Below are 12,011 nucleotides of genomic sequence, written 5' to 3'. Positions count from 1 at the left end.
TTGAGTTCTATTTGTGGTTAAAGTTTGATTAACTCGAACTGAAACACCCTATATATATATATATATATATATATGTGGTTGTAGAATTTCTCCGGGTTCCATTCTGCGATGAATCTACATGGTCCTCGAAAAGAACCATTTGTTTGATGACGTTTCGGTAAAATCTCATTTACCATCTTCAGGTCTTCTTACTTCTGCTATTAGTAGTAAGTAAGCCAAACGTAGTAACGCGAATCGGAAGTAAGAAATTCATCGCGGAAATTCTACAACCGTATATATCTGCCTTTACATGAGAGCGACAAAGTAAAGTAAAGAAATCCGTGCTATAGACATGGATGGCTATAGTAAAGACGTTTCATAATCTGAATAGTCACCGCCCGTTTCGGGTTAGAAGTGGGAGTGACTATTCACTATTCAGATTACGAAACGTATTCAATGTCTATCGAACGGATTTCTATGACTTACTTTATCGCTCTCACGTAACGGCCGATGTACCATGGGGACTTTCCGAACCTGTATACATATATATATCGATTTCAGGGTATTGCTGGTACTGACGTGGCAAAGGAAGCATCTGACATTATTTTAACTGACGACAACTTCAGTAGCATCGTAAAGGCTGTTATGTGGGGTCGGAATGTATACGACAGTATAGCTAAATTTTTACAGTTTCAGCTTACCGTCAATGTTGTTGCTGTTATTGTAGCTTTCATTGGTGCTTGTGCTGTCAAAGACAGTCCACTCAAGGTAAGGCGTAGCATAGTATATTTATATTACCCGGGTTAATTTCATCATATTACTCTGATTATTAATATCATTTGATGTGTTCGCTAGTCATTTGACGATTGTTTTTTCTCATTACTTTCATATTGTTATCGAGACTTTGTTTCTCTGTGGAGATATTCACGGGTGTATTCATTCATACATTGGTCATTTTAGGCTGTACAAATGTTATGGGTAAACTTAATAATGGACACCTTGGCTTCTCTAGCTTTAGCAACAGAATTGCCTACTGACGACTTGTTACTTAGGAAGCCATATGGTAGAACAAAACCGCTGATTTCTAGAACGATGATGAAAAATATTTTAGGGCAAGCAATCTACCAGCTAGCTGTAATATTTTCATTACTTTTTGTAGGTTAGTACCGAGCATAAAGTGATTAAGGAATATTATTTATTACCTTTTGCCTATTTTCGTTCAGGTGACCAACTCTTGGATATTGAATCGGGTAGGGAAAACATTGGAAAAGGACCAACTCAACATTTCACCGTAATATTTAATTCCTTCGTCATGATGACTCTTTTCAATGAATTTAATGCTAGAAAGATTCACGGACAGAGGAATGTTTTTGAAGGAATATTTACTAATCCTATATTCTATACCATTTGGATTGGAACTTGCTTTGCACAGGTAGTTTATATACACGTATTTTTATTTTAGTGTGCAATGAATTTAACATTATCGGTCCGATAAATTTTTTTAGGTGCTAATTATCCAGTATGGTAAAATGGCTTTCTCGACTAAGAGTTTATCCTTGGAACAGTGGCTGTGGTGTCTGTTTTTCGGAGTAGGAACTCTTCTGTGGGGTCAGCTTGTCACCACAGTTCCGACACGTAAAATACCAAAGATTCTTTCGTAAGTATGCGCCTATACCTATTATTTATATAAATGTGTCCCTCTTAATAACTTTTTAAATTAATAATAAATGTCAGATGGGGCCGCGGACATCCCGAGGAATACACGGAAGCCATCGCTATCGGTGAGGAGAAGTTCGACCTAGACTCTGACAAAAAGCCTCGTGCCGGGCAAATCTTATGGATCAGAGGGTTAACCAGACTGCAAACACAGGTAAGTAATTTTAATTGCCTTGAGTACACTGTGTAAAATGCGATGTGATTACACGATTGTTGCACCAGTAGGTAGGAGGCTGCACATAGGCAGAGCTGAAAGCCAAATGCCAAACTGCCAGACAACCTCTATCCTACGCGAGTGCTAAGTATTATGTAAATGAGTGATTGATTTTTTTGAACAGAGCTCGGTCATTTTTAAGTACTTTTATTCAGATTTAGGCAAAGGTCCTATATTATATCATTTTGAGCGGTGACACTAACCTTTCTTTACGTTCCATGCCTTTACTTTCTATCTATATCAGACTTGTGATTTTACAAATTAACCACCGATTTAATAAGTCCATGTTGCTCGTGGACATGTGCTTTATTATTGTTCGCGCGTGTATATATATATATATATACAATTTTTTTTGCAAATATCTATCGGTAAAATACCATGTTGAAAGATTTGCCGTTTATTATGTGAAGTGTAGTGTCTGTCGATCTCGATGGTGTAATATATATACCTATGGGAACTAGGCAGTCAGTCAGAAAGACCACGTCAGTAGAGAACATCCTATCTCTCTCGTCCTTATCCCTACCGTTTTAGTCTTATTTTGACCGGCATGGTGCTGCTTTTGACATTTGATAATGTGTGTGCAAAATTAATTCACAATTTTGGGTGTATTCGGAGATTTTGTACCTGGCTATTCATTTAATTGCTGTCACATATGTGATAACTAATAGTTATCACTTCTTTTTATTTATTTCTTCCCTTTAGCTAAGTACAAGTTCCCGGTGGAGTGTTTATACAAAGTTTATATCGTACATTAAGAATTAACTGCTGGTGACATTAAATTAGAAAGTAATTGTTCCAATTATCGCGCGGTAGTTTTTTCTTAGTTATCCTGTGTATAAACACTGGACACATTCTGACTTCCATTATATTTAATTGTACCTAATAAGTTATTTTTTATCAACGGAAAAAATTTTTTTTTACATTTTTTTTTCCTTCACATTTAAATCTGTCAATAAGTCGTACTGTAAAAATGTTGTTTACTTTTTGCGACCTTAATATATTCTCATAAAACTGCATACAGATACCACTGCAGTTACTTCAAGAGATAATAAATAATTATGATGGCTTACTGAACAGCCATATATTTTGTTACGATGTCGTTGTTTTACCTATGGTATATTCTATGAAATGTTCTATTTTAGATATATTGCTAATCGCCTATGATCAACCACCTCATGGTTTGCCTTAACCTAATAGTTTCCTGCAGAATTGCAATTGCATAAAAAATCAACACATAAATAATTATAAACAACACTTTAACATCGTGTGAAATTTTAAAAAACACTGGATTATACTGAAGTACCAGACAATTTGGACAATTACGCTGGAATCACAGAATTTTGTAGCTAAAAATTTAATTACCATTCGTGGTGCACCGTTACCAGGAAGTCCGTTAAGAAAAATTATGTGGTACATTTTTCAGATAATTATTTATATTGGCTTAATAACACTAATGTATTTGTCTTTTTGATTCACTTTTGACATGATTCTAAAACTTCTTAAGTAACTGTAGTGATACCCTTAATGTTCCTAATAGAGAACGAGCTGTATTGCTGAAATATGTGCGGTACACAGGCTGTAACAAAAGTGAACCAACAAACTTCGGGGGCATATAATGTACTTATGAGAAAATAGTTGTGTTACCATATCCTGATTATTTGAGTCTACGAAATAATTCAGAATTTATACAATCAGGTACACAAAAAAAAAAACATTTTTTTTTTATTGTAAATAGTGTAGTAGAGTAATAATAATAATAATAATAATAATAATAATAATAATAATAATAATAATATCTCTACTCCTCATTCTAACTACGAGAATTAGCCCAGAAGTCGGAGACTTGTGCGGGAGAGGAGGCGGCATATTATTATTAAGCAGGCCGCATTTGCGCCCAGGAACGACTTATGTTGGTAGGCCCTAACCACCATTCAGTGCAGGAATGAGGGAAACCCGGAAAACCTCATTAATTAGTGGGGTGGTCAAATGCCAACCGGTGTCAATCTCTCACATTGTCCCTATCCAACATTCTTCCACCCTACCATACCTGCACAGAGGGTGCCAATCCTCCGTACAAGCATAGCTAATCTATGGTCCACAGGCCGCGGGATTCGAAACCCGGGCAGATAACACACATCGATTTAAGTAGTGACGCCTTAAACCGTGCGGCTATCGACCGACAAGTTTGATAATGAATTAAAAATTATTCCTCTTTTTAAACTTCGGCACTGTCCAACTCTTGACATGTCTTTTTTTTTCATTACTTACATATATATATACAGAGTCAGAGTACCTCATAATAGATTGTATATAGAGTAACAGATGATTTGTGATTGTCATAATAATGTGATCTGGTAAAACTTAATCCAAAAGTTGATAGTAACAGGGTGTCAAAATTAAAATTTTATTTTCAATTTTTTCTTTAAATAAACTATGAAGTTAAACGAAATTTGGTATCCGGTGTTTTTTGACATGAGAAATTTGAATTTTTTGAACTTTTGTAGTTCACAAATTTTATGCTACACGCTAAGTATATTATTTTTTACTATATATCATTTTTGCATCAAAAGGATATACCTTCCTAATGTCGCTCGCTAGGGATTTCGGTTCTCGAAAATATTTGCATTTAAAAGATTCAATGTATAACAAGAAAGTTAGAATATAACAAAATTTTGTCAAAAGCAAAATTTTAAGCATACATTATAACCGTGAATTATTCTATTAAATTTTCAAAATGTCTTCCACCTACTTCCATATATTTTCTAATCCCTTTTTATTAAAGATTCACAGACATTAATGGATATTTAGGAATGCGAATTTCTCCAGTTGAATACTCCTCATCGGGTGAAAGTTGCTTCATCCGTAAAAAGCATGTTTTTAAAAAAATTGTGATTTTCGTTTCGTTTATTATGAAGAAATTATGTAAACTCTAGTCGTGCAAGATGATCTGTGAGCAACAAATTTTGAACCGGGGTAAAATTTAACGGTTGTAAATTTTATTTTCGGAATATTATGCGTATGAAAGATTAAAACTTTGATGGTTTGGTTGGATCCTGTCAGGATACAACCGTATGTACGTCCGACGAGCACTTCTGCCACAAAAATCTTCTTGTACATAAACACATATCGTGTCTCACATCTGAATATTAGAAAAATTGTTGTGGCGGGGCCAATGAAAAACTCAACAGTAATCTAAATTCTAACACTAATTAAATGACAAATTTGACAAACTAATTTTGAAAGTGTTTTTGATTGTTTCTGTTTTTATTTGGAGAACTATTTTGATAAAGTGCGTCCACAGTTGAAATCACATTGAATCTTTTTTGAAAAAAAAAAAAAAACGGTAATCCGTAGGGACATTAAGAAGGTATACCTTTTTGATATAAAAGTGATGGGAAAAGAGTTGTTGCTACAAGAAAATAAGTGTGTAGCAAAAAATTTATAAAGAAGCGGTGTAAGTTGCGCTCTCTACAATGTATGCCAAAAGTATGAAGAAATTTGAGGTTCTCGGTGAAAAAACCGGGATACCAAATTTAGTTTAAACACGTCAATTACATATTGCAAAGGTTATTTAAAATATTTTTAAATAAAATTTTGATTTTGACACCCTGTAACTCGGTTACCATCAACTTTTGGACTAAGGTAAGCTTAATCAGATCACATTATTAGGACAATTCATTCACACTCTGTATGTCCTCGATAGTTGTCGAATAGTTATTTTTGTTACACCTTGTGTACATGTACAAAATCATGATAAAAGCTTTGTCCTTATTCAAAATAATATAAATAAAATTTTAATTATTCTATAATTTCTAAGCTGTATGTGTAATTTCATCGCCATTGGCAATGTATTGATGTTAACTTCAAAAGTAGTATTTTATTTAACGTCTTCCAATCAATTAATTTATTGATGACAATTTATTATGATATTGAAGTCAGAGTGTCCGCCCAATTATGATTGTTTTGCTTTTTAATTGTTGGTGGTTTTTTTTTTTTTTTTGCATAAACAAAATATTGTTCGTCGACTAGAATACAAAAAGTTGCCTGTGTTATAAAAAATACTAATTGTGTTTATATTCTGTAGTTTTAATTGATATATTAAAATTATTACGTCATTGATTGCCCAGCAGTGGATAAACACCCGTCCTCTTGCAGTTTTTAGTTTATTTTTATGGTAGAAAGAGTTGGTGATATTTTAAATTGCAATTGCTTGTGTTCTTTACAGTGTTTCACTCTAGTTGACCTACACCTGTAATAATCTTTTTCTTTAATCCTAGCATGCATTTAAATAAAACAGACACTCGAATATTACAGCTCGGTGCATTCAGACATGTAGTTGATATTTAAATATACCGTTTAACACCTAGATAGATTTAGTGCTATTAGGTTAGTATGTGCATGTCCGATCGTACACGTACGTTAATCCGTTTGTCCGCTCGAGCCCCAAGATGGCTGTGTTGTCTAAGGTTGCACCATCTACACCAATCGCAATGGCCAAGGTCGCTGTCACAAATCCCGCCCGGATATATTTTTTTTTGTCTGCAACATGCTACTTTTCACTTCTTATAAATGTGTTATTGTCTTGTCTTAAGCATACTGAGCACATTAGAGAGTCACCGTAACTCTCTGTACCATTATGTAGAATCGACTTAATGAAGCACCGAAGAATAGAACATCGGGATTTAACTTTTATTTTGTCATATTTAGCCAGCGGAACCAATGAAAGAAACTGAGGTATAGGGAACCCGTGGGTGCATCAAGCTACAATAAACAAGTATGTAGTTTACGGTAGGCATTTTAGCTGAGATGCGATTTGCTATGTTTGCACTGTGGAGTAGTTGTCTTAGAGCAAATCCCTTGGATGTCTTGTTGCCCCCTCCCCCTGTACCTCGTGTTTAGACGGTAGTTAATTTAGAACTTGACCAAACCAACCTATGGTGTGCATCCTCTTTCTTCTCAGGACAACACAGCCATGGCTAATAGTACGCGATACGTGTGAGTGATAGAGTGTGTTAGATTATCGATGAGTGAGGTTTCCAACGGTGCTCTCTTGGCCCGCTATACATCCTGCTTAATGTCGATGACTGAAGTTTGGGTTTGCCTGATAACGGTTCTTAACCAGACACGGCAATATCAATATCTAATTTTTTTATACAGACATTATTACATTAAAGACTGAGCAACTAAACAACACTTACGTACAATTTCACTTATTGTAAACACTCGATCATGACAGTTAAGAAAAAAAGTCATTTGATGTTGTGCTATTCACTAATCAAGTTGCTTGGATCTTGATATAATTCTGTGCATTAGATTTCTTTCTATTATTTAATTAGCTTGTCTTTCTGTATTCTTCTTTCCCTATTTCTTCAATATTTTCTATATTCTTGTTTAAAGTGTGATCCCAAAATATTGTCAACTAAATACTTCATCTTTTCAATTATTGTACCAATAAAATCCATTAAATTATCACCAGCACATGTAATAAAATTAATCTAAATGTAGGACGAAAATTGTATATTAAAGTCACCCCAGACGTGTACAGTCTAATTAATTATACAAAATATTGGTGATTTTAATATATATATATTTTTTTCTTTTTTTTTCCTTTTAATTTCTTTGGGAGGAAGGTGCGTGTCTGCTGTCAGGGGCCACATTAGGACGAGATTGAGAAACAGACTTGAGAAACATTTTAGGCGTACTGAGAGTGGAATGAATGTTGCTGTTTTTTTTTTTTTTTTTTGATGTAGACTGTTGACACACCTATGTCTACAATGCAGTGTGGACTTGAAATATGCAGTTCCTTAATAGCTACTAAAAATTGATTTGTTATTTATTAATTTAATTTTGTGCGAATGGTTTTCAGAAATTTTTATGGGAGGGTGCCAATTTCACTTTATTTCGATAATTATAGCAATAATGATAATAATAATAATACAAATCGATAATTTTATAGAGAAATCTTTCTGGAAGTTGGTAAATTAACAACCGCTACGTCTGGTAAATTGTTTTCGATGTTGCGTTATTGGTTTGTTATCGTAAAATATTTGTAAATTAGTTTAAAAACGGTTATTTTGTTGTTGGAAAAAATTTGATTTGTGTTGTGTAGTAGGTGTTCGGCAGGCTATAGTTTCTGGGATGTGTAAATGGCGGCATGGTGTGTGTGCGTACGTGTGTATGTGTTTGTGTGTGCGCGTGCGTGCATGCCGTTCCCGGCCTGATGAGTACCCTGCTTCCCTGTGTTTGCAGCTGAGAGTAATAAGAGCTTTCAAGTCCACCCTGGAGGATCTAGAAGAACGTCGCTCCGTACATAGTTTACACAGCTTACACAGTTTACGCAGCTCGCGGAGCCACACCGGCCCTTGGCCACCCCGTCCTCTATCAGACATCACTTATATAGACGAGGACCCTGCTACTACAAAACTGTCGCCACAACAAGCCAGCAAGACAAGCGAGCGCGATGATCAACGTCTTTTGTCTCCCAATACCCTTAGATTACCTCCTCATCACCCGCAGTTTGCTCACCACGCTCCTTCTCCTGCTGCCAATGCTGCTGCCAATAACTCGGAGCTGCCAAAGCCCGTGCATGAAACTCGCATCTAGTGTTGCCAGTCCTGGCCGCAGAGGTCCGGCATACAACGTAAAAAATTTTTAACTGAATCCCCCTACCACCTTGTCTATTAGACTATTCATTAACTTTATAAAATCAATTCTTCATGTAAATTTTATTCTTTTTGATGCATTTAGGAACTTTGAAGAATCCAATGTTGTTGTTATCCAAATCATTTGAAAATCTGTATTGTGTTCAGTGCCTTTGACTGTGTGAATTATATTTATCATCTACTGCCAGTGTCGCTGGCACTAAAGACTAATGCAAAAAGTCATTATTCTGCCGCCCGGACGAAAACTATGCTATTAGTAGATGTCGGATGCCAGATGTAGCCATCCCTATTCCTAATTCCTTTGGACTCGAATATTATACCATTTAAACCTTAACTTATCCTTACATCAATAGCTTAGCACTAAGCAGTAGACATAACGACCAAATCTTAAAAAGAAATTGTATTATTTTGTATATAATATTTCATCGTTTACTGTAGATTAGCTGTATGTATAGCATTTTACTTAGCGTTAGATCTCTCAGGTTAGTGGTAATGAAAAGAGATGACATTTTATTTTTTACTTTGTTTAGCGCATGCACACTAACTGCGAGTCAATTGTATTATGTGTCGATCGCCAGCGACATACATATTATATATATATATATATATATATTAAAAACGCAATATTTATATATAATAAATCTTTAAAGTACATGGTATTTACATTGTGCTGTGCGCTGCGCTGTCTGTGGGTTAGCAGGCCACATTACTTAATTTTTGCTCGATATTATTACTACATAATATTTAAAGAATTTTGTTTTTAATAATATACTTTTCTTTCACTATTAACGATGCATTATTATAAATTTCTATATATTGTCTATACAGGATAAATAACTTTGAAAAATATAATTTATCTACTTATTAATAGGGTGATTCACATCAGTCAGAGGCCATTATAACCTTATATTTATCGTTGCGATGTTAATAGCTGCTTTTCTCATTAATTTTTCCTAATATTTCTAATGTATTTGACTGTTTATAGCTTTTATATGTTATTTTTTATAAAATATATCTATGCAAGCAAAACTGTTATCTTTTCGTATTATTACAATACCAGTATGCATATATATTACATATGTAATTTTGTCTGACTAATGTGAGTAACAACTATGTGTATAAGTTTTTCGTTTAAATTATTTTATGCTCTGTTCTGAATATTCGGCACTGAGCCAACTAAGGTACACGTTTCGAGCAATCGTGTCTGTCTGATCACATACGTGTAAGCAATTTAAGTAGCCTCCACGTATTTCCAACGCAACAACCACGGAAATAATGAATTCAGTTAATGTTACCTTCAGATAATGTAATAAATCCTTGATTGTTCGCGTTGTCACTCTTCTCAGGTTATTAGTAGTATATCTTATCTTACTCTGCACTATTCTATTGTATGTGTCTCTCACCTGTCTATCGAATCACTCTTAACGTTACCCTTTACTCTTGAAGGTGATAGGTGGTGAATTACAAGAACGTTTGATTCCGGTTCCATACAGCAAGAGCTCGACTGACCAAGCTGTAAGCCGCTTTTCTACCATCTTTCTGTCCGCTATGTAACTCATTGCTGCTGTTCGCTCTTGTTAGTTTGTGTTTGAAAGAGCTTCCACTGCTTCTACATTGGCACTGCAAATGGCTTTAGTTTAAGTCGAGGATGTTTGAACTGTTGTTAACTGCCTGGTTTAATTATCAGGTACAAATAAACACGTCCCAACATTCAGGCATGGTGCTCAATGTTTAAATTAAGTATTTTAATGAAATTGCACTTGTGACTTATTATTTTTTATTATAATTATAATTGCTACAAGAGGTGTATCGTTTATGTTTTTTTGCTTAAAAAAAAGTCTGTTCGGAGCAACTACAATGCCTGTGTCAATTTAGGAGCAGTGAAGTATTTTGTTTTTTTTTTTGTTTTTTTTTTTGATAGTTTTTCTGTATCTCTTTTTCTGTTGTTAAGGTTGGTAGTCCTGGTATATTTAGAATAAAAAAATATGTGAAAGTTTCAGTCACATTAAAACTGTAAAAGAACATTTCAAAAACGTGTATTATATTTTTTATTTCGGATAGTATTTTTGCAGGATTTTTTTTTTATATTTTACATGAGCCTTATTTTAAGTGTACCAAATGAAAGAACGGTTCTTCTGTTTGCATGATGCATGCACTTTTTTTGTTTTTTTTTTTATTTTGGTTTCACATGATTTTCACAGATGCATAAGATCGCTCAAAACGACTGCTCGGCCGAATTTTGTCGATTCAAATTCCTTAATATGTATTATTGAAAGGCATTGACAATATCTCCAACTCAAAGAATAAGTAGTTATATTTTGTTCGTGGTATCTAAAATAATGTATATAGGTACATATTTCTGACAACTTTTCAGCTTGAAAGCATAACTGAATGTTTACATGCAAAATTTATATACTCTTGCGTTGGCTCCTATTTGATCACAAATATTATACGAGTGATAAATTTTGTATAAGAAATTAAATACATATTGTTACAAATGGGATATAATTATTAGACTAAATAAAAGTAGAAATCTTATATTTTCATAAAAATAAAACTTACGCAACTTGAGGATAATGTAATTTTTGCCGGGCATAAATTGTCCAAAGAATATTGCCTCGACTTAATTCTTTATCATACTCAAAATTAATGCTTGTTGCTTGTTTTATAGGCTACATTATGGCCTCATTGCACATATAGTAATAGTGTTGTTTGTTAAATTATTGTAGAGGCTTTATTTATTTGTAAAAAAAAAATGTTTAAATCGAATTGTTTTTGGTAATGTAATTATCATATATAATATCTATATGTAATGCACAATATATATCAAGGTCTCAAAATTTACACCCATATTTTTAGGGTTTTAGGAGACCAACAAATCAAATATGAAAAGTGGAAAAAAAATTCCAAATGGCCTTCGTTATCAAATCATTAAAAAAAAAGAACAAAAATACATTATTTGAAGTACATTAAAATTGAATAATATTAGAAAACCGGAAGTTCGTTACATATATCACAAAATGCATTTACCTCTCGTACGTTAAGAAAACATTTGCACAAGGTATCACAATTCTATAAGCCAGAAACCAGTTGTGACATCTCTCTGATTGACTATTTCTCATTTCAAATAGCCTCGGAAAAATAAATCGATGGGATGGAGGCTAAGGTATGGATCTACCCCAATCTATCATTGAGAAATTTCTCTCTTTTGCATAGTGTATTGACACGAACAAGATTACATTCAAACCTATTCAAACACGCTTTGTGACGAGTGAATGATATCTTGTTTCCTAACATTAATTTTTAGTGAATTTTATATGATGCATTCTTGCTTTTCTTTTAATAATCCAATAAGGAAAGTCAATCAGAAAATTTTCCACTCTTCATATTCCATTTGTTACCAGCGTTAATTTTGAGACACACAGACATATATATATATA

General features: G+C 33.8%; 1 protein-coding gene across 1 annotated transcript in view; it reads left to right on the top strand.

The window, feature by feature from the left end:
* The window catches only part of LOC108912412 (plasma membrane calcium-transporting ATPase 1), a 63,451-nt gene that overhangs the window by 42,412 nt on the left and 9,028 nt on the right, over positions 1 to 12,011 (top strand). Inside the window, exons 10-15 of the mRNA XM_023455066.1 lie at positions 541 to 747; positions 940 to 1,138; positions 1,203 to 1,411; positions 1,485 to 1,636; positions 1,714 to 1,849; positions 10,018 to 10,086. Coding sequence (XP_023310834.1) covers positions 541 to 747; positions 940 to 1,138; positions 1,203 to 1,411; positions 1,485 to 1,636; positions 1,714 to 1,849; positions 10,018 to 10,086 — 972 coding nt within the window. The remainder of the gene's footprint in view (positions 1 to 540; positions 748 to 939; positions 1,139 to 1,202; positions 1,412 to 1,484; positions 1,637 to 1,713; positions 1,850 to 10,017; positions 10,087 to 12,011) is intronic.

This window comes from Anoplophora glabripennis, unplaced genomic scaffold (genome assembly GCF_000390285.2).
Source record: "Anoplophora glabripennis isolate ALB-LARVAE unplaced genomic scaffold, Agla_2.0 scaffold518, whole genome shotgun sequence".
NCBI lineage: Eukaryota > Metazoa > Arthropoda > Insecta > Coleoptera > Cerambycidae > Anoplophora > Anoplophora glabripennis.
The sequence above is the reverse complement of the archived record's forward strand: the minus strand, read 5'-3'. Positions and strand labels throughout refer to the sequence as shown.